We start from the raw sequence: 24,657 nt of genomic DNA on the forward strand, positions 1-24,657 counted from the left end.
GACCTAGGGTGGAATGATAGCCCTCGTAAAGCCCTTTCATTTCGACGCGCTAATACCACAAGGCTCACTTGTAACGACTTACTGTTCGTCTGGGTTGCTAAAGATATTGAGCCTCATAAATTGGATCCGTCGCATTGAGTTCCTGTCCAAAAAAAAAACCTGAAAATGCAGCGCTTGTGCACTTCCGAGTAGGAATGTGAGTTCCGAGCGAGACACAAATAGCTTAGTAGAAGTGCGTCTATTGAAGACATTCCACGAACGCCAGCATGTTGGAAAAGACAGTAAGACAAGGGTTGCCTACGCTTCGCTGAGGCTGAGTGGCGGAGCCAACCCGGGACGGTGGGTGCTCAAGCGCTCACTTCCCGATCCTGGATTTTATATGAGGCATCAACACATTATATCGCTCTACTCTACACTGTATAAGGTATGAAGCGAGACAACCTGAACTAAACATATACGAATGGCACGATGTAGGAAAACGACTTCAACATTATGATCAGTCATGCAGATGCTGATCTTCTTCTCGTAGAAATGCGGGTCGATAGCCAAGAGATAGCTTCACCGCCTCCCATACCTATGAATGTGGCGAAGTAGTCCATGGTCTTTATGCCCATGTTCGCGAATGCGTCTGCATATTTGGTGAGGCTGTCGTTTCCGGAGATCTTGTGAAAAGGTCAGAGAGGCTTGTCGATCATCCCGTGATGACCATCCGAGGTTTTCACTTTCTGTCAGTCAGAAAAGCACTCCTAACTTTGATGGAAGGTTATGTCCCGTTAATACAGGAGGATGGCTCCGTTTCGGGGAGTAGCTCCCAGACATTGAGATGAGATCTGGTACTCACGAGGCTAGCCTGATCTTAGCCTGATCATTGCCATCAGATAGTGTCACTGCTGACCTTGACATTATCAATAATAACATGTTGAAACCCACAGCACAGAAGTTCCAGGCTGGAATAGATTTCAGCGTGGAGTCGGCGGAAAATGCAGACAATCGGGAGAATGCAGATCGCGCCATGAATTACAGTCGGTACTGATTGGGACTAACACACTTCGCTAAATCATAAGTATGGTCTTGCTTGTGATAACACACATCGTAAAACACGCCATGAAACAGAGACTCGAAACTAAGACGACGCAAGTACACCCGGGCATTCACAAAGGATCGATCAAACCTACTTGCATATCTTGCAATAATGGCTGCAAAGCAAAAACCACTCTTGTGTGCGGCTAACCTATGATGGAGAGAGATAGCTCACAAATCTTCCATAGAGTTAACTAATTTCAACAAAGATTCGATTGTAAATACGATAAACTACTGTACTAGCTATCATATCGGCAAACACCCTCCCGTCTTACCTGCGCCTCCTTGCAGCAACTTCTACACACCGACGCAAGACAACCGGCGAGCTATGTACCGTTCTGTAAGCACCGATAGACAAACAGCCACTAAACCACTTACCCATTGGCGAGCAGAATGCACGCTGTCCAGGCGTTGGCCTATGCAGAGCGTGAACATGTTAACTCGAGAACCATTGAGCCCCTTATGCCATGGCTGGATAAGAGGTACTGTCCCCACAGCTTTAGTCGGTGATCTGAGCAAAAAAAAATCAACGCAGTGCCGCAGAAAGTCACAGCGTCACGTACCCGTTTGCCATGCCAGGGGACCTCGTTGGACATGGCTGAGGAATCCTGGCTATTGGAAGGGAAGCAGTAACACCAAAACTGCCCATACGGGAGACGCAGCCCCTTGCAACCCTGAACCAACCCTGAAATACTGAGGAAAGCAACGCTGAGGGCGATGGACAAAGGGTCAAACTGCATCAGCACATCCTTCGACTTGCCACCCGTAACGGCAAGGACACCCGCAGGCAGCCAGGAAGAGTGCCATCCTTGATGGAACAAAAATGCGTGCCTGAGAAACATATATAAGGGGTTCGAAATACGTGACACACCGATAATGAAAGCGCCAGCCCACTATCGAGAATACTATGGACATACTAGTAAGTGAGCATTAACAACAGGACGACAGTGACATGGCTCATAGACACTCGCCTTAACTTGAAAGCTGAGGTACGTGAGCACGGCGAAATGTAAGAACGGCATTAAAAGGAGTGGAAAAGCAAGCGAAGTACCATGACTATGCAGAAAGGATGGAAAAGAAAAGAGGAGGAGACGAAGGTGCAGGAAGAAAGGTCGACACTTATATGGCCCAGGAAGCCCTGTGCACAACTGCGGAAACACGAGATTAAGGACATGGTTCCAGAGCCTTCTAAATAACAAATGTCGCAAGATTGGAAAAACACAGATTGGAAAAGTCGACGTGAACGAAAGGAATGGGGACCGAACCCAGTAGAGACGCGAGAAGCCGAATTATTGGAGATACTTAGGGGCAGATATGACAAATTGAGGAGCAAAACAAACATGTACATACGAAATCCGGGCAGAAGATTGAAGATACGAGTTATCGAAGTGGTGCACCTATATAGCGATATTCCACTGAGTAGGTGCGCTGACCGCGCGTCGAGCCCCAACAAAAGCACTCAATATCTTGACTCAATACAGTCCAGTTGAATGATGTTTTGAACAGTGCCTGTTCGATTCGAATGTGGGTGATAAATACAAGTTATGCGGTTCTATGTCTTCATCTAATACTACGAGATCCCAATAAACATGAAACAATGCCGCACACATCGCTTAGCCGATGTTCATCTCAAGGCCGAGGTTGACGTGCACGGCCTTCACAGTGTAGTAGCTAGAAACAGGACGAATCAGAATGGAAGTAGACACGGCGCATAGCAAGAGGGACTGACCTGCGGAGGGCGTACTCGCCAAGCTCACGACCAATACCACTTTTCTTGATACCACCGAATGGCACCTGGCACTCAGGCGACACATTGCAGTTGATGAACGTCATACCCGCCTGCATCTGGTGCGCAGTCTCAATCGCCTTCGTGATGTTCTCCGAGAAGATCGCCGCCGACAGACCATACTCCGTGTCGTTGCCCTGACGGATCGCGTCCGCCTGGTCCTTGAACTTCAGCACAACAGCGACGGGACCGAAGATCTCCTCCTTGACCACCCGCATGTTAGGGTTGACGTCCGTGAACACGGTGGGCTCGATGAAGTAGCCTTCAGTGCCGATCCGGTTGCCACCGACGGCGACCGTCGCACCCTCGTCCTTGCCAGACTGGATGTAGCCCATGATGCGCTGCAGGACGTGTCGTCAGCGTCGGAGTTGCGTGCGCGAGCAAGAGTAAACTCACGTCAAAGTGCTGCTGCGAAGCCTGAGGTCCGTGCCAGATCGACTCGCCGAACGGATCACCAGCCTTGATCGACCGCACCACCTGCGTGAACCGTGCGATGAACTTCTCGTAGATGCTCTCCTGCACGAAGATACGCGACCCAGCACAGCAGACCTGGCCCTGACTCCAGCTGTGACGATCATAGTCAGTCCCACTGTCTGAGCGAAGAGAAACTAGAGAAACTCACAAGACACCGAATGCGGCCCAGTTCGCAGCCTTGTCGATGTCGGCATCCTCGAGGACAATGCACGGTCCCTTGCCACCGAGCTCGAGAGTCACGTCCTTGATGTTGCTGTTCGCAGCATTCTCCATCACCTTGCCACCCGTGAACGTCGATCCAGTGAACGACACCATCTCAATCCCATTGTGCGCCGTGATCGCAGTGCCAACGGTGTGGCCGTAGCCAGTCACCATGTTCACAACACCAGCAGGGAACCCAGCCTCGACAATCAGCTCGCACATCCGGATGCACGACAGCGGCGCCACCTCAGCAGGCTTGATCACAGCCGTGTTACCCGTCGCAAGAGCAGGGCCCAGCTTCCAGCACATGATCAGGAGAGGAAAGTTCCATGGCAGGATCTGCCCGACGACACCAATCGGCTCGTGGCGCGTGTACGCCAGCTTCGCCTCCGTCGTCTCGATCACCTGGCCCAGGATCTTGTCTGCCCACCCGGCGTAGTACCGGATCGTCGCGATCGCCGCAGCGACATCCGCGTTTTTAGCCCAGTTGAACGTCTTTCCTGCATCGTCTGTTAGATACGAGGCTCGCACAAAGGTAGACCAGAGTCACGTACCGACGTCAACGGCCTCGAGAGCAGAAAGCTCATCGTGGTGCTCCTCCATCAAGTTCGCGAGCTTGTTCATCAGGAGCGAACGCTTGGCACCAGGGCACTTCAGGCCCCAAGTCGTCGCCAACGCTGCCTTCGCTGCCTGCACAGCGGTGTCGACATCCTGGGCAGTACCCTCAGAGATCTGAGTCAGGACCCCACCCGTCACAGGGTTCATGATGCTATGGTCACGAGTCAGTTATTGCATCAGAGAATAAGCAGAGAACAGACGCACTCGATGGTCGTGCCCTCAGAGCCATCCCGGAACTCGTTGTTGATAAAGACACCGGTCTTGAAAGAGGTCTTTCCGGTGTAGACCTTGGAGCTGAAGTCGTAACTGAAGGAAGTGCCGGGCATGATGGAGAAGATGTAGAAGTGTGAAGAGGTTGGATGAGATATCGGTCTAGCTCTTTCAGCCAGTGCTTATATACGCCAGTAACGTAGGCCATAACATGTCTCCCCGGTGAAAATGGGCAAGTGTACGAAGAGTTGTTTGCGGGTTGCGTCCGTGCCCAGTGTGTCCTGACGCGGCCGGACTCTGGGTCTTGGTTGGGGATGCGCGTTTGATGCGCTTCATCCATGACGCGCACGAAACTCCCACGGTCTGCAATGTGCACCATACACTTGAGAGCGTCCGTACGGTTCACTTATCAGATACTTTCCCCGACAGGCACCTATGTCGCGACCGTGTTTCATGACCGAGGAGCAAGCAAGCATTCCGAAGTACGCCCAGTCTCTTATGGGCCCACGGCATCGATCTAGAGACTGAGCAAGTTATCGAGCGCCGACCCCAAGGCAATTGCAACATTGGGCATTTTGGCTATGATCAGCTCAATATGAGTTCCGTATAGTGGATAATGCTATGGAGGATGGCTGACGAGGATAACACTCGTACCAGGATGACAAAGTGAAATGCGATACCGACGCGGACCGAGGCGTGGCCGAGACGCGGGCGACGTTCATATCGAGGCCGTTCATGAAAGCTGCAAACGGATGCCCCTTGGGGAAGGCCGCCGCAATGCGCTCGAAGGGCGTTGTGAAAGCTTACTCGGTCGTTGCGGCCCACATTTAAGATGCGATTGGCCCCTGACACTGTCCTTGCAACCTTTGTCCTTCCTCTCCGCCCATAACTCTACTTGCCATAATGCCGCTCTGCACTTTCATCACCAACGTCAAGGTAGGCTTCATGTCTTATTCCTAAGCTTTCTGTCACTAATTTAACTGACGTGTTTCTTACAGATTGAGGACACCCGCAAGTTTGCGGTCGAGCTCACTGAAGTACGCGCATCGTCTCCTGCTCGGACGCATAATGTGGTGACGATCTGACGCCATCATCCCAGTTCATCTCCCAGCAGGTCGAGAAGCCTGTGGCATTCATCAGCATGCACATCAAGTATGACCCCGACTTCTACTTCGCCGGGTCATTCGACGAGCCCGCGTGCAGGCTGCACGTTGTACGTCCATTGTTTGATGGCATATTCATAGCATCCTGACCAGCTCTTAACTTCATGCTACGCGGGATGCGCTTCGAACTCTGATCGTGACTACGAATTCGCTACTCGCTATAGGACAACCTGTGGAACAACACGCCTGAGGCCGCGATCAAATGGTCCGCCGCATACGCATCCTTCTTCCAGACCAAGCTTGGCATCGCCCAGGACCGGTACCATGTGTACGTTTTGAGCTTCCCTGATCTATCTCCCTTGTTCTGCTCTGTAATCACTTGCTGACGTTGGCGTTCTCTCCCGCAACTCCCCTCGCGCGTGCAAACAGCGCATTCGAGGACAGCGGCCCGGACTACATTGGGTGAGTTGTTCTTCCGAACTCCTAGTACGATGCCGGCTTGCTAAACGATTGGTTGCTCTATAGCGCATTCGGCAGCACCGCTGAAGCCAACAGGCTCGCGGCGTTGAAGCAAGGCCAGTGATTGCGACACAAAGCTGCTTGCCGTTTCGGAGAGGGAGAGGTTATATTGAGATGTGCTGTAGATCTAGAGGTTACCGAAATGTATTTAATGCCAGCTTACGATATGCAGGACAATCTTTCAATCATGTGGGTCTTGGAGAATGGGCAGCTTGTTCGCGCTCCTGAACGGATAGGGGCTATTTACTCGGTCACTATTCCCAGGCCACAAAGTAAATATTTCTGTCTCGCGCGACGCGATCCAAGGTTTTTGCCTTCACCACTATGGCTCTACTGCTGCGTCCTTCCTGTTTTCCTATTGTAGTCGCTTATAGATCGAAGACGTGTATCACCGGAAGATATCCAAGGCGCTCATAGCTCGCAGTAACAGTCCATGGCTGCGCACAGCCGTAGAGGTCGCATCTGCCTTCAAAGTGGGCAAGATGTCCTCTGGTTCTCTGGAGCGCGGATCGAAAATTGCAACCAACAGGGATATCAGAGCTGCCAACTTGAGCGCACGATTTTACAGAGCTCAAAGGTGAGGTTACTACAGGTTAGGAGTCGCTCCTATGCACGCGTATCAACCTTCTTCAGCTACTCAAGCAGTTGATGTCACCTCCTTTTTCGGGTGTTCTGACCATCTCACGCTTCCTCCTATTTTTTTCCGTATGCTCTTGGACCTCTTCCACCATCCAATGCTCTATCTAAGTCAGCTGAGAATGTCAGCGAGTTCGAGCCACGGCATTGGAGCGAGGTGTAAAGGTCGAGTCGGAACAGGGGCTACTGATATGCAGCAACTCCTGCACAAGGCTGAGGAACAGCTCACGCTTTTGATAACACTGTCATGGAAGAGAAGTCGCTGATGGCGAGGGATAGTGCTGTGCAGAGGGTTCAGAATGTGAGTAGCTAAATTTCTTCTAGGGATATTTCTCCCTTACCAATTTTGTCTAACATTAGGTTGATAACGCGAGGATAAAAACATAAGTACCTGGGTCCCATAAGGACACTTGTCGAGTACATTCGGAGCGAGTATTCCCAACATTTCCTGTTCTCGGATTGAGACTACCCTTATCCCAAATGACTGTCTCGAATATTGTCGCGCCATACCAATCGGTCGAAACTCTCATCAAATCCCTCGGAGCAGTATCCATGGCTTTTATGCCTTACAGACTCGGACGGACACGGCTGATGACAGTCAGGGTGAAGCCGATGATACAGCCAATGTCACCTCCAGTTCTTTCGTATGGAAGCAACGTCTCGGCCATGCCCTATCAGACCCACGGTTTTTGGCACCCCTGAGTATAGCCAAAGCTGGAGCTGGAAACGGTCAAGACCCGTGCCGCTAGTGTTTTCTTTCATTCTTCGTTAGCTTGCGACATGGTCAAAGTCCACACCCCACTTCTACTTTTCACCAACGCTTCCATCGCATACCGCGTCACCAGAGCCTCAACAGAGCCCCTCTCTCGTCTCAGCACGAGCTGAACCGCGCGATCCAGCGCTTATCCAACGTACAAGCTCGTTTCCGAGCTTTCGATAGGTGCTCTCCATAGCCTTGCTAGTCATCTTCTCGCTGTTCATCCTCCGATTGGAGCGTGCCTATCTTTCTGCCGATAAACGGGTTCTGGGGCGACATGCAGGAATACGCATATCAGAGCCAACAAATGAGCTTATTCCAGACGATGTCGTAATATTCTGAATAGCGTGGTAAACCATCAGACGACTTGAAAAATGGAGGCAAAGGGCCTCCAGGATATCGGTGGAGAACGTAGGATATTACTTCAAGTCTTCAGCACCGTCCTTCCCATTCTCGTATGAGGACGAGGTTGCACTATGTGTCGGGTACGGTGGAGATGGCCTTGACGGCGATATCCGTTTTTTTTCTGGGACGACAAGAACATAGAAGAAGAAATTGAGAAGAATAGCAGCATCGGAGGCCAAGGTCCGATAAAGCAAACGGCGAAAGACATGAAGGCGGACTGCGTCAGGACGAGCCTGATGACCTTGTTTCACACCAATCACCATTTCGCCCAGCATAGTTTCGTACCCAATCCGTGACACCCTCACCCGGTTCCTAGCAGAAACGTAGGGAAAGCTGGAATTACCGTACGCAAAGAAAGTCTGCATCTCCCAAGTCACCTTGGGGTAGTGCATCTATCTCCGTGCCCGCTCCAGTGGGCATGCGCGTCGATGAAGCTGAAGCCTAGGATGGCGTGGCCTGAAAAGTAAACGGGATATGTGATCAGCAACTGTCCCTACACAACACAGAGTGACAGTCGCAAAAAGTGGCACACCTCCATGCGCCTCAACAACGGCAGCACCGAGTGGCACAACCGTCTCATCTACCACAGCCTCCCTGCACCACTATGATCCCATCGTAAATTTAGGTCCTGCGCGTGCGCGCGATGTCGCAATATCAAAATCGTCGCATTCTTGGTCGTATTGCGTATGGAAATCGCGTCCGCAACATTGCCATTCGCGTGTGATAACGCACGCGTCGAGCTTGAGTCCCGCGATTTCCGTTGAGTAGCTACACGTCCAGCTGCTCCTTCATGCGCCCGATCCCACATGTCGGCAAGTTGTCATGTGCACCGCGTCCCAAGCATGAGGGATGTATCGATGCTGTGATCGTAGACTCTCGTCAACATCGCAGGTGTGCCTGAAATTTGAGGCGCGTCCGTTTACATGTTTACATAAGGCACCTCGTGTTGACGGGCCGATCTCAGCAGAGTCATACTGCCGTGTAAGCGAGCAACAACAACACAGGGCTCGCTCTTGGAAGATTGCTTGTTTTCGAACCAATGTCAACACGATACAGCCTTTGGCTGCGGATGTTTATTTCGACGGGACGGCTGTCCAGTGTCTTCCGCCTTTCTTCTACAGGGAACTAGTTTCATGAGCGCACACCAATGACTGGTGGTCTCACCGACGACGATGCCATGCTACATCCGATATACCTGACATTGGTACGATGCATATGAGATGTGATAGGCCATCTAACAACATAAAACTTTTCTCGTATCCTTACGCTTCTCTGGATACTGATAATATTTCAGGTCATTTGCATCGACGTATCGACAATTCGAGTTCGGATGACAAGACAAACGCGTCGCCGCACAACAGCGCGCAACACTTCTCAAGAAGTCTCCGAGCCTGTTCTCTCGACAACCATCAAAGACTAAAGAGTCTAGGCCTGTCAAAATCAAGAAAGCTTCACGGCACGGTCCTGCTCCGCCGTGCTCCTGTTGGAACCGGGACGGTGAGGCTGTGGCGGAACTCCCTCGTCGTTATCCCCGAAAATGGACTCCAGCTTCTGTCGTGATGGTATGTCATCTTCCCAAGTCTTCAGTAAAAATACCTACTGTACCAACGGTGCTTGACAGCGCGTCAGCTCTCCAAGGTGACGAGACCGAGCATGCAACCGCGTTTAACCATCAACTTCTGAACGCCTGACCGAGATCAGAGTTGACGCCAGCTGCGCCAGCGGTCTGTCGCCAGCGAGTGGGCTCGATAGGACCTGATAGGACTCGATCCCGTCAGAACTCCGACGCCACGTTCCTTAGGGCTTTCAAATTGTGTGGCGCGATTGTCGCAGACCGCTTGGAAGATCAAGTTTCTTAGGGACTCCGGACATCGGTGGCGCGTGACAAAGTATCTTTGTTTCCGCCTTCTTCGCAGAGCTGCCAGCAGGCAACTTAAAGATGCAGATACTCGGCTACGCTCGCAATATGCTCGGGCAATTAGCCAAGCTCTTGACGTCACCACCTCGTTTACTGAGCCTCGAGGCTCTCACCTCTGTTGAGGTGTGACAGTACGTTCCTCGTTGAGACGTTGTGTCGAGAGGTAACGCCGTTGGCTGATTACTGTACAGTGTTGGAGCGCCCCGGGAAACTCGGGACATGGAGGATCAAGAATACCCATGTGTTTGTGAGGGTGTGGTTTGTCGTTGTCCTACTCGGTAGGCAATGCGTTCCTGACCGTTTGCGATATGTTAGACATTCACTCTAAGAGTTGCTGGCAAAACTCGATCATCTATCCCGATGATGGTAGCGTGCCTTCCTATACTTCACCGGGACGGGAGTTGAGTGCTGCCAGTGTTCTACCCAAGACACGTTTTGCAAAGCTCTCCCGCCATAGGAGTAGACGGGGGTGCCGCGCGATCACAACCAAGCGATTAACGTTATCACCGAGCCCAACATTACGAACCCACGGGCCGCCAGGATCATTTTCGTGGGTGCTTTGTATATGGCCAGATTAATGACAGCCGAGGACAAGACAGCCGCTGAAAACAGGACCCCTAGATGCCCCCATAGAAGTCTGAGGTTAGAACCCAGGGTCGAGGCCAATTTTTTGGCTAGATGTTAGGTGTAGAACGCACGGCGAGTAGGCCTCGCAGGTCGATGTCAGAGCAACAAGTGCCCGGGGCAAGGGTGGCCTTGAACCTCGGACTCCCATAGGGGCACTTGGGGGTCCTCGGAAAACGAGGTAATGCAAACCTCATTTCTTCAATCATCACGTACGGGGCCAGTAAACCCATGCAATGAATGAATCGGGCTATCGGATCTCCAGTCGTCTTCTCGTCCATGGTGATTGAGAACCACTTGGAGTTTACGGTGTATTGTACCATGCTGGGGGAGCACGAGTCGACCTAGTCTGCCTCCTGCCTGGATACCATTTAGGAATCACCGCTTTTGAACTGAGGCACTTAAATAAGCGAAGCGATCGATCCGATAACTTAGCTTTATGCTTCCTTCTGTGATGTCCTCCGAGCTATCCTTGACGTTCTCTATCTCTGAACTCCTTCGCTTCTGCGTATCTTTCGGGTCTGCTTATGAACCATCCAGCCTTCGACTGGAGCCAGCACCGATTGACCTCAGCTACCTCGCTTCCCCTGAGCTCGATGCCTTGCCCCTAGCAATCAAGATAGAGACCTTGATGGTCGACGGACAGCGAAGGCTTCGCGCCCGTGCGGTGCAGAAGGAAGAGGCTATCCCGTGCAAGAGATCTTTGCCTGCCCCTATGCCTCCTCAATATACTCAACCTTCAACGTCCTTCCTTGACGCTTGGGCCACTCCTTCAACATCGAATTCGACCACGTACACCCCACCGCAGCCTCAGCTCGATGACCTGAGATTCCAGATCGCTCCCCAGCAGACAGGTACGTCTGAGCCATTGTATGCCATCTGCTCCTGGAGGTTGACGGGTCCTCTTCAATAGATATATTCTCATGTCCTGAGATGTTCTTTGACGTCGCTGACATGTTTTCTGAACCCCCGGCCCCGTATCTGTCTGGAATAACGACTGCGCACGATTATGCATCCGGTGCGCAGCTCCCACATCCACACCGATGAGTATCGTCCAGGCTGACACAACTGAATTAGACCCACCTGAAGCTCACTGTGATCCCCTGACTGACGCTTTGAAACTGCCTGATTATTCCAATGGTCGCACTACCATCTTTGCCGAGAGTCCATCACGCTGACGTCATGCCGTAGAATCCTCGGATCATGGACTAGTTGTTCACATTCCAGAACACGACCCATCGGCGGACTGTACCTCACCTCCCGGCTCTGAGCTCGAGTCGTCCGCATCCAGTTCAACCAGCTGTTACAATGGCGAATCGGCGGAAACTCACAATGAAATATCTCAACCAGCGGGGCCCAAACGTCGGCCACTCCGTTTTCCCTGTCTGCACGACGGATGTCCTCGCAAGTTCTCAAGCGAGGTGCGCCGCCCTATCGTCTCCGTCTAACACATGATATATCTCATGATTTCATTTAACATTTCAGTACACCCTCAATCTCCACATGACGACGCACCAATACAGGAACAAGCCCAAAATTCGTCATCCATGCGAAATGGGCTGCGCCGAGACCTTTTCACGCCAGCATGACCGCCTTCGACATGAGGTTGCTAAGCACGGCAGGATGTGTCAATGGTCCTGCAGCCGCTGTAGACGCGTTTTCTCGAGGCAGTCCACTCGAGACAAACACCGTTGCTCCGATGTTGCTAGTCGCGTTGTTGAGCAGACGTAATAGAACATCATTGTTATCCGATGTTCGGCTTTGCATAGCGTTGTCCGCTTCGACGTCCGAAAGTTACGGCGAGGGAGAACTGTAAGGACCAGTCGCGGGTGCAGTGCTATGTCAATTGAATAGCAGTAATGAGTTCAGTGAGAGGGCCGCCATTCCAGAAGCGTGTCATGAGAGACATGCAGTGAGGCGGTGTACTCCATGCAAAATGCATTGTCTCACCTAATATAGCTCCCGGTTGAATGTGAGCAGAGGGTTCGTACACCCTCCGGTAGCGCCATGAGCATGCTACGATCAACCACCATGGCATTGACATAGAAATAGACGCACAAAGTCGTTGACAGAGGGCCTGGGGTCGTTCTTTACTGTAGCCAAGGAAGGGGGTATAACAGCAGTTTCCCGCTCGCATCAAGGAGATCGAGACGGTCCTTGAGCTGCCGGTCTTAGCATCGGCCTTTGTTGAGTTGCCGAGTATATGCGCGACCGCGAGCCTGCAGATAGCCTGCAAGTCGCAGTTCGACAGACTGCTGGACGGTGTCTATGATCACATCGATGCGGGAAACAACTTTCGTCGAGCGTCCGTGCGGCTCTGCTTGTATATTTGTTATGAGTTAGTACAAGAGAGCAAACATGTAAGGCAGCTCACCTTCCAAAAACCCCAGTCCCTCACGAGTCTCTGGTGCGTTCACGACAGCAGAAGGGGAGATGACCAAAGGAATTCGGGAATTCGAGAAAAGTTCTGGGGGAGGAGAGAGGAGCACGGCAGAGGGAGAAGCAAGATGACCGGGAGAGGAGTACTGAGGGAGTAGTCTCTGGGAAAAGGGATAAAGATGAAGCAGGCGGTAAAGCTTTAAAGCGAGGCCCTACGGTACCAACCCTAGCTGTCCGAACGATGTCCGGGAAATCAAAACTGCGTGTGCCTGACGGCGCCTTTCTATTATCTGTGCCGGAACTAGTGCTGGGAGCGTTTTCTCTGAGCTGAGAATGGCTGAGGTTGGACCGACGGAAGGCGAAACCATCCGTGCAGGCGCAGCAGCTCCTGAGGTTATCTGACACTGCCAGCGCTCTTCTTCCATGTCGCGCTTTTCATGGCGCATGTACGCCGCAGCCATTCGGACCCCACCTGTACGACAGAGATAACAGAGGTTGTCGGCGTGTTATTGCAGCGCATGAAATTAGGAAACGCGATGTCAAAATGACGTGCATGCTTATCGTTTTTAACGTGTATGCGAGCTGAACGAGTGCCAGAAGAGCGACAAGCGAAGACGTGCGCTGGTAAATATTGACGCGTAGTATGATGGTGGACGCGTCGCTACTAACTTCGTAGTCAGAGTCTTGAGTAGAGTGAGCTGAGTGCATAAGAATGAACACGTCGGGCGCGGCTGGCTCATCGGAAACTCTTGATGAAAATGTGGAAAGGACACTATCTCGACAAAGAATACTGGGGTTAACGGATGGGGCTAGGGTTGGGCGAGAATCCAACCGCCGACACCAGGGCCAGATTTGGGGCAAATGCCGAGAGTAAAATTCAGCCACAGAAAAGGACCTGAAAATCCATCGGAAATCAATACTAAGAGTACGTATTCTATCGTCTTTTCGGTGGGAGAAAGGTGTTTACTGCCCTTTTTGAGCGGAGAAGCCTCCGGTTGGGCACGAATATCGCCAGAAAAGTTACAATTTTGGCCTGTTTTTCTCTTTCTAAGGAATGCTAAGGGGGAATCTTTAATTTTCAGTGGAATCTCGAATACTTTTCGTATGATCCGCGGCTGATTCCTGCGCGCCAGAATCTGCAATGGAGTGGGGGATAAAATTCTGAAGATAGCCTTTCTTTGCGGGCCACACACTATCTGATATCAGAGATCTAGATGTCTGTTGACGATTTCATCGTGCATGCAAGTTCGAATGCGGTCGCGGCAAGCTACCTCAAGGAGTAAGAATATTCCGCCGCCGGGCCAAAGATCTATTCTACGAATTAGTTCGGTAAGTCGAATGCGGCCTGTCAAAACTCGGACAAGAGACCAGCACCCTCGACTCTGATACGCCAATGGAGGACCATGACATAACCAGCACTACCGGCTTCCTTTTCACACAACAGTTCCTATGGAAGACGTCCTGCACCTTACTAAGCCTCCAAAGCCACTTGCGCCTATATAAAGGTCCGAAGTGCCCAAATCGAACTCAAACGTCCCTGCTCTTGATTCGCATCCGCCAGGAAAATGACCTTCCCTACTCGCAAAATCGGCACTGACGATGTCTCTGCCATCGGATTCGGTGCGATGGGCATCTCTGCCTACTACGGCGCCTTTGGGTCTGACGAGGAACGCTTCGAGGTGAGTATCATCTTCAGTGCGATATCGCGCCGAGATCAACGCTGATCGCTGTGGCTTAATCTATAGATCCTCGATGCCGCATACGAGCGTGGGTGCAGGTTCTGGGATACCGCCAACATCTACGGTGACAGCGAAGATCTGATCGGCAAGTGGTGCGTTCAGTCATTCAACTCTTAGGCAGTATAGACCCATCATTGTTGATGTATCAATGCGTTTGATAGGTTCAAGCGCACTGGCAAGCGCAACGACATCTTCCTTGCCACCAAATTTGGTATCAGCCGCGAGACTGCCAGGGGCGTTGACGGCACCCCCGAGTCTTGCCAACGCAACTTCGCTCGATCGCTCGAGCGTCTTGGCGTCGACACGATCGACTTGTACTACCTCCACAGGCCCGACTCTGAGGTACCTATCGAAGAGACGGTGGCCGAGATGGCAAAGCTGGTCAAGTGAGTCACTGCTGGATTTTGGTTCTTCGTCGCAGTTATCTGACATACACGGTCGCGCATCACAGGGCTGGCAAAGTCAAGTACCTCGGTCTGTCTGAGTGTACTGCCAACACCCTTCGCCGTGCGCACAAGGTGCACCCGATCGCTGCGCTCCAGGTCGAATACTCGCCGTTCACGCTCGACATTGAGGGCGAGCTCAATTTGCTCAAGACCGCACGTGAGCTCGGAGTGAAGGTTATTGCCTACTCTCCACTCGGGCGTGGCCTGATCACTGGTCAATACGTGAGTACATCGTGTTCTCCTATCACAACGTCCATTGACTGATCCTGTGATCACTCAGAAATCGCCAGACGACTTCGAGGCCGATGACTTCCGCCGCAAGATCCCAAGGTACTCGAAGGAGAACTTCCCGAACATCCTCAAGTTGGCCGATGGCCTCAAGAAGGTTGGCGACGCGCACAGCGCTACCGCAGGTCAGGTGGCCCTCGCGTGGCTTCTGGCGCAGGGAGACGATGTCATCCCCATCCCTGGAACTAAGAAGATCAAGGTACGCCAGCTCATATGAATGATGCAGGATAGTTATTTGACCAGATCCGCTTAGTACCTCAACGAGAACCTCGATGCTGTGAATGTCAAGCTGACCGCTGAGGATGTCAAGGAAGTGCGAACATACGCCGAGAAAACTGACCATGTTAACGGCTTGCGTTACCCCGAGTTCGGGTGGAAAACGCTGTACCAGGAGACGCCGGAACAGAAGCTGTAAGATGTAGGTTGCATCGATAAGCAAAGTAGTTACTTTTTGACGGAATGTATCATGACATGCCCAGTGTACGAATACCATCATGAGAATTGGAGTGTCTTTGCCTGCCTACAAAACGAAACCTTGAGAGTGGCGTCGATTATAGGTTCACAAGGACGTCAACTTAGACCTACTCCTCAATTCATCTCAGAGATAATACGCTCCTCGATTCGTCCCTCCCCGCCCCGAATTGCACATGTTCCTCCAGACACCTGTTCGAGTCCGCCGACCACACCGTATCGGTATCGACATCGAGATCGTGAAAACGTCAACAAGTTGCATCATGATACGGACGAGTAGGAGAGCCGCTCCGCCCGTGCGTTGGTTCAACTGATTCGAGTCCAGCAGGGAAGGGCTTTGAATACGTCTACGGCTGCTGGTGACACTCGGGCTGAAGCGGTTCACGCTGTGGCAGGTGCGAGCGCGATAGGGGTTGCATCTTACGCCAACGGTGTCCGTCGCAGGGCGGAGTGTCTTCAAGCACTTGCATCAGGAACGCGAAATATGCTCGTATTGAGGCCCTCGCTACATGGTCCCATATGGGCTGAGCGAGCGACTCAGCGACTCCTAATTGGCATAGTTTGCCGTATACGATGTTACACTAGCTGGGGTTGTGTATGCAGAAGTAGCATACAGCGTGCAAAGAACTGCAGTCCCCGTTCACCGGAGTATATGCTCGGATCAAGCGCGATACCGTGACGTGTTGGTGACTATCAGCTGAATGAGCGGGGTTAGGGATGATCATGAATACGAGCGTACGGAGGGATAATGATGTTCGCCTTGAGCCTAGAACCGTTATCCGTTATTCAATGAGAAGATGCTCTCCTTAGAGCGAGTGGGCTCGTCCCAGGTGGCCTTGATATGCTCGTCGATGCTCAGATCGCTGATGTCAATGTCGAGAACTGTCAAGCAGTACATCAGCCACCGGGCCAATCAAGGAAACAACAAGTCAGGAGGTAACCTTTTCGATGTACATGGAGCAAGATTGGGTATAAGGTTAAGGACGTCCAGGTGGTAGCTCCTGTTGACTCGCTTAAGACTCCACAAAGCCTTGCGCGCGGCGAACGGTCGATGGTTTGGGGGAAGGTCTAGGGTAGGGTTTAGAAAAGGGTGACAGATGAATGGCAGGTAAGTGAGTCATGAAAAGAAGGAGCCTGAAGCCGTGGACGTACGAAGACTAAGTGAGTGGGGGAGATGGAGGGAACTCGTTGCGCAAAAGTCGTTGCGAATCAGGCTACTGATGAGTCCCGTGCAGTGATTCCACCCAGTCATCCGCGTCGCAAGCCCTTCATTTTTCCATCCATGACGTTTGCCATGGGTCGGTGCACAGGTGGAGACCGAAGGGAAAAGAGCGAGATGTGGCTCGTACCTCCGCTCTCGCTGGATCGGCGAATGCGCCATTAGCACCGCATACATACAAAGATTAAAGAGAAACGCACTTTGAGACACGAACCTACTATCCGTGTTCTCTTACATAGTGGCAGAACCACCCGCATCTGCAACCTGCACCTCCATAAAGCCCGCCGCCGCCTTTCCCATACGATGGTTCCCTAACGCCACTCCTAGGCGAATCAGGTAGTGGAATCGTCTCTATGGGCCTCGGAGTTTCCTCGTCTTTGGCATACCCAAAATGTAGGCAATATCACCGGAAACCGACGATGGCAATGCATACGAACTCGTCGCGGCGGACATATTGGCCCAGAGGTCCCCAAGCATTGTTACCGGTTTTTACTGTCGAAGTATCTCGCGGTATTACGAGAAGAGCACTTTATACTGGGGAGCGCTCGCCGTCTCAGCTGTTCTGGGAGTGGGGTGCGTTCGGAACCGCCTAGACGTTGTGCATAGGGATGTCACGGTAGAACAGCACAAGTTCGGATAAAAGATGTGATCATGTTCCATGGCTCGAGCGGCACAACCCAGCTAGCTGAGAAGGCAAAACGCTCAGTGTTCTGAGCAGCGAGATGACGATGTTCCAAAAGAGTGACCATGAACGGGTGACGGCGGTGGACGAAGAGAGGCTCGGAGGAGCGCACCAAGAACGCGCTCCAAGCAACGTCGACACTCGGCTATTTCCCCGCGAACCAGATGCTGGAAATTAGCCCCTGTCCCGCGCTCTCACTTTGTTTTTCACCACATCTTCCCTCAAAACGCAATCAAACACAATCAGACCAAGGATCAGCATGCATTCCTGCCTCGAAATACATGAACTTGTCAATCACATCATGTCGCATGTTGAAGGCAACGATTCCCTCGCCAGGCTCGCTCGAGTGTGCACGTCGTTCCAGGACCCGGCGCTGGATGCGCTGTACGCCAATGTTGAATGCTTCGTCGAGTTCTTCGCGTCTCTACCCAATGACGTGTGTCTCTTGAAGGAACTTACCGCTGGAAAACATCAGAAATATATGCCATTTGCGGATTTTACTCGGAAGAAGCTAGTAGGTTTCACGCATAATCTTAGCTTTGCCGCGGTCTCTCAGCGAACATGCATATGCTCAGATTTTCAAACGAGAAATCTCTGCGTCTGAGTGGAGCGCCTTGATAATGCGGGCTGCACGAGTAAAGCACATTCGTCAAAGTATCAATGAACTGGATTCGTGCAGAGTGGTGCCCTCGATGGACTTCGCGGATGCCCTGAACAAATGTCCTGTGTCTGTCCTTTTTCCTAATCTCCGCACGTTGTACTTCACTGTACCCTTTGGGCCACTCAACGCATGTCTACTATTTGGTCCACAGCTTCGGTATTTGTGCGTAAAGGATGCTGCACACGAGCTATTTGACATGCTTCCAAACCTGCCAATGCTGTGTCCCCTGATCGAAACATTTTATACAACATCGACTCTATCTAACAAGTCTTCTGATCTTTCACGAGTCTCAAACTCTATTGCACAGTGGCAACATCTCAAATCCATCTCAATCGGTTCCGTCACAGAACTCATCTGAACCCATTTTGCTTCTCTCCAGCTGTGTAAAAACCTTCAGTTTCAAGTAACTGCGGATTCACCTTGGCTCAAAATGACGGGGACTCTCCAAATACGCGCCCTGGGACATCTTACTATCCTTGGTGATAATCTCCAGACATGTGCAGAAGCACTTGCTGCGCTATTTAGTCCTCCTCGAAACGGCCAAGCAACCCCGGCCATAGTTACCAAGCTGAATGTGAGCGGAAGGTCACCGTCTCTCACCGCAATCCGTACTGCCATTGCGACATATATTTCCTCAGAGCATTAACCAGTCTCTCTATCACGTTCCTCAACGGTAGCGAAGCTGGTTCGTCCATCGATCTTGACGACATCATCAGTGGCCTATCCTGCTTCTCTCGACTGAAGAGGGTCGTATATCACACTCAGTTCAACAGTCGTTACCATTGTCTCGCAACAGCTTCCAAGGTGGTCGCCGCTACTTCCCATTGGCCACTTCTCGAAGAATGTTCCATACAAGCCTCCGTTACTCCGCCCCTCTCCCTTGTGGATCTAATGACAATCCTTCGGCGGTGCCCGTATCTTCGTAGACTGGGGACTGGCCTCTGCATCTCCGTCAGCTCGCAAGACGTTGCCACCGTCTTGGCTGCCCCAGAGCTGAGAGCGCGTAACAATCTCATCTCAGCTATGGGGTTTAAGATCGCGCCAGATTCTACTACATTCGATTCCGGAACCCTCACCTCTCTTCTACAAGAGACAATGCCACAGCTTACTCAAATTTATGATTTCGGTGTCTATGCAGCATCGGACTGGCATGTCCGCTTTTGGGACGAGGTTCGCAACGGTCTGAAAACGAAGTCGCAGGGCATTTAACTGCACTGATCTTCTTGCAGTGACATATGCCTTTCGAAATGGCAATCCAGCTTGTTTTCATATTATCACCGTACTGACAAGGGCCATTATAAATATCCTCGACTATCCATACGGACTTTATACAGATTTTTCATACCAGCGCTGGAAATCTAACGGTTGCCGCTTAGACACAGTAGCAACTATAAGACGCACCGAGCATGACGCGATTAGATGAGCGGATGACGGTCAGCTCTCAGCACCATGCCTTGGTTCTACACTCTTCGGTGCTCATATACATACTTCCACCACTAAAAGATGAATGTGTCGAGAGGCGCTACTAAGTAGAACTCATTTCAGACGCGAGCAGCTTAGTCTGCTCATCCCCGAGTCTTATAGTTCAAAGCATGTAAGGCTCTACGCGGATGCTCGCGACAGTCCCAGCAACGGTCTGGAATGTCATGCTGCTGTTCTGCAGCGTAGCGACAGTATCTCAGGTTTCATGCAACGGAAGACAATTTTGTTGTGTCGGTACTTAGCCACAGACATATTCTCGTGTTCGTGCCATGGTATGCTAACGGATATGATGGGACAAAACGGATATGATTGAGTGTGACAAGATGCATATGATGAAGATAAATTACAAAGTATCTGTTCTATCGCAAGAAAATATGTCTAATGCTGTGATCGTCGAACCTAATGTTACATATCAAACTCAAGCCTTCGTGGTCTCCTCAGCAAACGGCCAGTCGGTGTAGCCTTCTGCCGTGTGGCTTCCAGGAACATAGTACTTGGTCCGGTCGGGAGGCGTCAGGGGAAGGTCTTCGAGAAGACGGCGCGGGAGATCGGGCTGGAGATGCCAACAGTGAGTACAACCGACGAATGTCAGTGAGCTCGCTTATAACTCACGTTGGAGATGTAGTTGCGTCCAAAGGCGATCAGAACACCCTTCTCCTCAGCAGTCTTGAGTGCCGACTCGCGCGTGTACCCGCCGGCGACGATGAAGGGGCTGTCGCCCCAGATCTCACGGATAAACTCGTTCGAGCCGGTCGCGTCCTCGACGTCCTCGTTTCCGTTCATGCGCGGCTCGACGACGTGCATGTAGGAGAGGTTGAGCTTCTTGAGCTCCTTCACGTAGTAGGTGTAGGTGGGGACAGGGTCCTTCATCCGCATGTCTACACGTCACATCGTCAGATCCGATCAAGTATGAAGCGCATCCAACGAGAGGACTAACCTTGGAACTCGCTCCATGCGCTCAAACGGATACCGACTCTGGATGCACCGATGGCCTTGACGACGGCAGCGGCGACCTCAAGGCCGAAACGCGACCGGTTCTCGATGCTGCCGCCGTACTCGTCCGTGCGGTTGTTGCTGACGTCCTGGAGGAACTGGTCGATGAGGTAGCCGTGCGCGCTGTGGATCTCGACACCGTCGAAGCCAGCCTTGATCGCGTTCTCCGCAGCGGTAGCATAGAGCTGGACGTGCTCCTTGACCTCGGCGAGCGTCATGGGGCGGGGGTTGGGGTGGCCCTCCTCGGCGTAGGCCTTCATGGGGATATCGGAAGCGGCGGTGAACTCGAAGCCCTCAGACGCGAGGAACTTGGGGTCGGCCGTGCGACCGAGCGACCACATCTGAAGGTAGATGTAGGAGCCCTTGGCGTGGATGGCGTCGGTGACCTGATCAAGTTATAATGTAAGCGACGAGGGGTTTGTGGTTTTGAATAGTCTACGCACCTTCTTCCATCCTTCGATGTGTGCGTCGGTATAGATACCTGGCACGTTGGCGTAGCCGCCACCAACCGCACAAGCGAACGTCGCCTCGGCGATCATAAGTGTGCCGGGCATGCTGGCGCGTTGGGCATAGTATTCAGCGGCGAGCGGCCCAGGGGTGTGGTCGTCATAACCACGGAACCGCGTCAGCGGGGCAAGGACAACGCGGTGCTTGAGGTCGACTTCGCCAACACGGAAAGGCGAGAAGAGGGCGGGGGTCTTTTCGATGGCCATTGTAGAAGGTGATGTGGAGGAGATGAAGAGACGAGGGGAGTGAAGTTTTGACGGTGAGGGGATGAGTTCGTCAACACCATCGTGCTTGGCTGTTTTATATTGAGGATGTCAGTGGTAGATGAAAACAAACGACTTTGGCTGTCAGCATCTCGAGCAGCTTCTGAGACAGCGAAGACCATCACCCTCCTTGGGGAAAATTGTTGTGGCTGGTTTACGGACAACGGAGTGGTTGGCACAACAGACGCTACTGCTCGCGACCTGCGGGACGGCCGCATAGGTATCCTCGGGGCAAGTGTCGATTTATAAGACACGTTCAAGAGCTTGAAAGTAATGCCTGGTGGTGACTCCGAGGGCCAGATCTGTCGCGCTCCGAGCATGCCTGCTAGCGCTGAGAAGGGAAGGTGCGGCCGTGAATCAAGCTGTGTTCGCGCGAATCGGGCGTCGCGCACGCTTTATTGCCGCCATTCTTCAGGACATGTCAAGACGATGGTTTCCCTTTCTCACCAACGTCAGACCCGCGCATAGGCCCAGGCATCGCACGGGTCGATTTAATACGTCAACTTGTCTAAGCCTGTGAAACGAGACTTTGCGAGATACGAGGCCTCCGGCTTCTCTGTAGTAGGTCATGGTGCGGCCGCGCGGGTGTCACTTATCAATTACTAAGCGAATAGAGTGTCTGGGCGTCGCATCCACACAGTGGCGGGATCTACGTTGGTCAATCCTTGTTATCGAGCGATCGCTGATGTGCGTGGCGGGTTGTCCGAATGGTTCGGAGGCCCACCTACCAAGGATGCATGCTGCATTAGGTACACCCGATGGTGCATGTCGCACGTTGTCAGAGAGCTAGCCCACTTCACAGTGAGCAAACGAGCGTAGCGACTTCAAAGTCATCTGGTTGCTTAAGTGGAGATTGCTCAGCTTCAAGACAAGCTGAAGTGCAAACAATAAGTGACTGCGAGCTGTCTTGGCGGGTGCTGTGTACATTTGAGAGCGTGTGAATTTCGCGGATGCTCTTGCGCATCATGGAGTAAGAGCATCCTCGAGGGCTCAACTAACACCCAGTAGAGACCGGCCGCGTCTGGACAACCCATTTTCACTGAACGCACGCTCCTATACCGCAAATGACTTTCGTCCACTTGCCCATCTTCGTCGGGGAGACATGTTGTGGTCTACCGGACTGGCGTATATAAGCCCTCATCGAAGGAGCTGAAACGGCATCTCATCCAACCTCTTCACACTTCTACACTTTCTCCATCATGCCCGGCACCTCTTTCAGTTACGATTTCAGCTCCAAGGTCTACACCGGAAAGACCTCTTTCAAGACCGGTGTGTTCATCAACAACGAATTCCGGGATGGCTCTGAGGGCACGACCATCGAGTGCGTCTGTTCTCTGCTTATTCTCTGATGCAATAACTGACTCGTGACCATAGCATCATGAACCCTGTGACGGGTGGGGTCCTGACGAAGATCTCTGAGGGTACGGCCCAGGATGTCGACACTGCTGTGCAGGCAGCGAAGGCTGCGTTGGCGACGACTTGGGGCCTGAAGTGCCCTGGTGCGAAGCGGTCGCTCCTGATGAACAAGCTCGCGAACTTGATGGAGGAGCACCACGATGAGCTTTCTGCTCTCGAGGCCGTTGACGTCGGTATGTGACTCCGGTCTATCTTTGTGCGAGACTCGCATTTAACAGACGATGCAGGAAAGACGTTCAACTGGGCTAAAAACGCGGATGTCGCTGCGGCGATCGCGACGATCCGGTACTACGCCGGGTGGGCAGACAAGATCCTGGGCCAGGTGATCGAGACGACGGAGGCGAAGCTCGCGTACACGCGCCACGAGCCGATTGGTGTCGTTGGACAGATCTTGCCATGGAACTTCCCTCTCCTGATCATGTGCTGGAAGCTGGGCCCTGCTCTTGCGACGGGTAACACGGCGGTGATCAAGCCTGCTGAGGTGGCGCCGCTGTCGTGCATCCGGATGTGCGAGCTGATTGTCGAGGCTGGGTTCCCTGCTGGTGTTGTGAACATGGTGACTGGCTACGGCCACACCGTTGGCACTGCGATCACGGCGCACAACGGGATTGAGATGGTGTCGTTCACTGGTTCGACGTTCACGGGTGGCAAGGTGATGGAGAATGCTGCGAACAGCAACATCAAGGATGTGACTCTCGAGCTCGGTGGCAAGGGACCATGCATTGTCCTCGAGGATGCTGATATCGACAAGGCTGCGAACTGGGCTGCATTCGGTGTCTTGTGAGTTTCTCTTGTCTCTCTTTGCTCAGACAGTGGGACTGACTCTGATCGTCATAGCTGGAGTCAGGGTCAGGTCTGCTGCGCTGGGTCGCGTATCTTCGTGCAGGAGAGCATCTACGAGAAGTTCATCGCACGGTTCACGCAAGTGGTGCGGTCGATCAAGGCTGGTGATCCGTTCGGCGAGTCGATCTGGCACGGACCTCAGGCTTCGCAGCAGCACTTTGACGTGAGTACACTCTTGCTTACGCGCATATAGTCCCGTTGCTGACGACAGTTTTTTTTTCAGCGCATCATGGGCTACATCCAGTCCGGCAAGGATGAGGGTGCGACGGTCGCCGTCGGTGGCAACCGGATCGGCACTGAGGGCTACTTCATCGAGCCCACCGTGTTCACGGACGTCAACCCCGACATGCGGGTGGTCAAGGAGGAGATCTTCGGCCCCGTCGCTGTTGTGCTGAAGTTCAAGGACCAGGCGGACGCGATCCGTCAGGGCAACGACACGGAGTACGGTCTGTCGGCTGCGATCTTCTCGGAGAACATCACGAAGGCGATCGAGACTGCGCACCAGATGCAGGCGGGTATGACGTTCATCAACTGCAATGTGTCGCCTGAGTGCCAGGTGCCATTCGGTGGTATCAAGAAGAGTGGTATTGGTCGTGAGCTCGGCGAGTACGCGCTCCGCAGGTCAGTACCTCTTCATATGCGCAATATGTTTTTATATTCTGACCCGCCTTGTTCTTAGCTACTACACTGTGAAGGCCGTGCACGTCAACCTCGGCCTCGAGATGAACATCGGCTAAACATTGCATGGGCATTTTCGGGTGTTTTGTTAGGATCACGTACCATTAGATGAAGTTATAGAACTGCATATTGTATTTAACGCACACATTCCAATAGAACAGCTACTGTTCATTCTTCACCACGCTATTCTGTGATACGAGAGACCGGGGAGGCGTCTCCTCGAGGTCGACGCGTGTTAGGTGCATGCACCAGAACATTT

At 52.4% G+C, this 24,657-nt stretch overlaps 9 protein-coding genes across 9 annotated transcripts; 5 read left to right on the plus strand and 4 right to left on the minus strand.

Annotated features, from left to right (window-relative positions):
* Positions 1 to 2,565: 2,565 nt before the first annotated feature.
* CONPUDRAFT_83133 (aldehyde dehydrogenase) lies at positions 2,566 to 4,508 on the minus strand. The gene is made up of 6 exons (XM_007772025.1): positions 4,364 to 4,508; positions 4,096 to 4,310; positions 3,489 to 4,041; positions 3,263 to 3,431; positions 2,810 to 3,207; positions 2,566 to 2,751 (listed from the first exon to the last, which is right to left on the minus strand). Exons 1-6 carry the CDS (start codon positions 4,483 to 4,485, stop codon positions 2,694 to 2,696), a joined length of 1,515 nt encoding a protein of 504 aa, XP_007770215.1. The 5' UTR covers positions 4,486 to 4,508; the 3' UTR covers positions 2,566 to 2,693.
* A 476-nt stretch (positions 4,509 to 4,984) lies between these two features.
* CONPUDRAFT_144997 (Tautomerase MIF) lies at positions 4,985 to 6,179 on the plus strand. Its single transcript, XM_007772026.1, has 6 exons — positions 4,985 to 5,305; positions 5,368 to 5,406; positions 5,469 to 5,582; positions 5,697 to 5,800; positions 5,902 to 5,934; positions 5,998 to 6,179. Exons 1-6 carry the CDS (start codon positions 5,273 to 5,275, stop codon positions 6,053 to 6,055), a joined length of 381 nt encoding a protein of 126 aa, XP_007770216.1. The 5' UTR covers positions 4,985 to 5,272; the 3' UTR covers positions 6,056 to 6,179.
* A 1,624-nt stretch (positions 6,180 to 7,803) lies between these two features.
* On the minus strand, positions 7,804 to 8,597 carry CONPUDRAFT_74207 (uncharacterized protein; the record flags this gene model as incomplete). Its single annotated transcript, XM_007771643.1, has 4 exons — positions 7,804 to 8,101; positions 8,167 to 8,245; positions 8,322 to 8,391; positions 8,562 to 8,597. The coding sequence occupies 4 exons, from the start codon at positions 8,595 to 8,597 to the stop codon at positions 7,804 to 7,806; spliced, it is 483 nt and encodes a 160-aa protein (XP_007769833.1).
* A 2,116-nt stretch (positions 8,598 to 10,713) lies between these two features.
* Positions 10,714 to 12,189, plus strand: CONPUDRAFT_166567 (uncharacterized protein). Its single transcript, XM_007772027.1, has 3 exons — positions 10,714 to 11,185; positions 11,245 to 11,349; positions 11,409 to 12,189. Exons 1-3 carry the CDS (start codon positions 10,771 to 10,773, stop codon positions 11,507 to 11,509), a joined length of 621 nt encoding a protein of 206 aa, XP_007770217.1. The 5' UTR covers positions 10,714 to 10,770; the 3' UTR covers positions 11,510 to 12,189.
* Positions 12,190 to 14,275: 2,086 nt separating this feature from the next.
* CONPUDRAFT_58249 (Aldo keto reductase) lies at positions 14,276 to 15,598 on the plus strand (the record flags this gene model as incomplete). Its single annotated transcript, XM_007771553.1, has 6 exons — positions 14,276 to 14,389; positions 14,456 to 14,541; positions 14,611 to 14,835; positions 14,901 to 15,117; positions 15,176 to 15,382; positions 15,437 to 15,598. The coding sequence occupies 6 exons, from the start codon at positions 14,276 to 14,278 to the stop codon at positions 15,596 to 15,598; spliced, it is 1,011 nt and encodes a 336-aa protein (XP_007769743.1).
* Positions 15,599 to 16,429: 831 nt separating this feature from the next.
* On the minus strand, positions 16,430 to 17,371 carry CONPUDRAFT_166568 (uncharacterized protein; the record flags this gene model as incomplete). Its single annotated transcript, XM_007772028.1, has 4 exons — positions 17,074 to 17,371; positions 16,807 to 17,014; positions 16,609 to 16,722; positions 16,430 to 16,536 (listed from the first exon to the last, which is right to left on the minus strand). The coding sequence occupies exons 1-4, from the start codon at positions 17,128 to 17,130 to the stop codon at positions 16,430 to 16,432; spliced, it is 486 nt and encodes a 161-aa protein (XP_007770218.1). The 5' UTR covers positions 17,131 to 17,371.
* A 485-nt stretch (positions 17,372 to 17,856) lies between these two features.
* CONPUDRAFT_74210 (uncharacterized protein) lies at positions 17,857 to 19,425 on the plus strand (the record flags this gene model as incomplete). The annotated part of the gene is made up of 4 exons (XM_007771644.1): positions 17,857 to 18,069; positions 18,131 to 18,378; positions 18,855 to 18,901; positions 19,013 to 19,425. 4 exons carry the CDS (start codon positions 17,857 to 17,859, stop codon positions 19,423 to 19,425), a joined length of 921 nt encoding a protein of 306 aa, XP_007769834.1.
* A 563-nt stretch (positions 19,426 to 19,988) lies between these two features.
* CONPUDRAFT_138055 (FMN-linked oxidoreductase) lies at positions 19,989 to 21,715 on the minus strand. The gene is made up of 4 exons (XM_007772029.1): positions 21,135 to 21,715; positions 20,636 to 21,077; positions 20,311 to 20,576; positions 19,989 to 20,251 (listed from the first exon to the last, which is right to left on the minus strand). Exons 1-4 carry the CDS (start codon positions 21,402 to 21,404, stop codon positions 20,117 to 20,119), a joined length of 1,113 nt encoding a protein of 370 aa, XP_007770219.1. The 5' UTR covers positions 21,405 to 21,715; the 3' UTR covers positions 19,989 to 20,116.
* Positions 21,716 to 22,637: 922 nt separating this feature from the next.
* Positions 22,638 to 24,457, plus strand: CONPUDRAFT_83137 (aldehyde dehydrogenase; the record flags this gene model as incomplete). Its single annotated transcript, XM_007772030.1, has 6 exons — positions 22,638 to 22,782; positions 22,836 to 23,050; positions 23,105 to 23,657; positions 23,715 to 23,883; positions 23,944 to 24,341; positions 24,400 to 24,457. Exons 1-6 carry the CDS (start codon positions 22,661 to 22,663, stop codon positions 24,455 to 24,457), a joined length of 1,515 nt encoding a protein of 504 aa, XP_007770220.1. The 5' UTR covers positions 22,638 to 22,660.
* Between the last annotated feature and the right edge of the window lie 200 nt (positions 24,458 to 24,657).

The sequence above is a fragment of the Coniophora puteana genome (genome assembly GCF_000271625.1).
Source record: "Coniophora puteana RWD-64-598 SS2 unplaced genomic scaffold CONPUscaffold_8, whole genome shotgun sequence".
Taxonomy (NCBI): Eukaryota; Fungi; Basidiomycota; class Agaricomycetes; order Boletales; family Coniophoraceae; genus Coniophora; species Coniophora puteana.

Bases quoted from the DNA above. Each gene is read 5' to 3' on its own strand.
- CONPUDRAFT_83133 (XM_007772025.1), bottom strand. From the start codon at position 4,485: ATGCCCGGCACTTCCTTCAGTTACGACTTCAGCTCCAAGGTCTACACC. The intron at 4,311-4,363 runs GTGCGTCTGTTC...TCGTGACCATAG, and splicing joins TCTGAGGGCACGACCATCGA to CATCATGAACCCTGTGACGG. The intron at 4,042-4,095 runs GTACGTGACTCT...CAGACGATGCAG, and splicing joins TCTCGAGGCCGTTGACGTCG to GAAAGACGTTCAACTGGGCT.
- CONPUDRAFT_138055 (XM_007772029.1), bottom strand. From the start codon at position 21,404: ATGGCCATCGAAAAGACCCCCGCCCTCTTCTCGCCTTTCCGTGTTGGC. The intron at 21,078-21,134 runs GTGCGTAGACTA...TAACTTGATCAG, and splicing joins ACATCGAAGGATGGAAGAAG to GTCACCGACGCCATCCACGC. The intron at 20,252-20,310 runs GTGAGTTATAAG...TGGCATCTCCAG, and splicing joins GACGCAACTACATCTCCAAC to CCCGATCTCCCGCGCCGTCT.
- CONPUDRAFT_166567 (XM_007772027.1), top strand. From the start codon at position 10,771: ATGCTTCCTTCTGTGATGTCCTCCGAGCTATCCTTGACGTTCTCTATC. The intron at 11,186-11,244 runs GTACGTCTGAGC...CCTCTTCAATAG, and splicing joins GATCGCTCCCCAGCAGACAG to ATATATTCTCATGTCCTGAG. The intron at 11,350-11,408 runs GTGCGCAGCTCC...CAACTGAATTAG, and splicing joins TGCGCACGATTATGCATCCG to ACCCACCTGAAGCTCACTGT.
- CONPUDRAFT_144997 (XM_007772026.1), top strand. From the start codon at position 5,273: ATGCCGCTCTGCACTTTCATCACCAACGTCAAG. The intron at 5,407-5,468 runs GTACGCGCATCG...CCATCATCCCAG, and splicing joins TTGCGGTCGAGCTCACTGAA to TTCATCTCCCAGCAGGTCGA. The intron at 5,801-5,901 runs GTACGTTTTGAG...GCGTGCAAACAG, and splicing joins GCCCAGGACCGGTACCATGT to CGCATTCGAGGACAGCGGCC.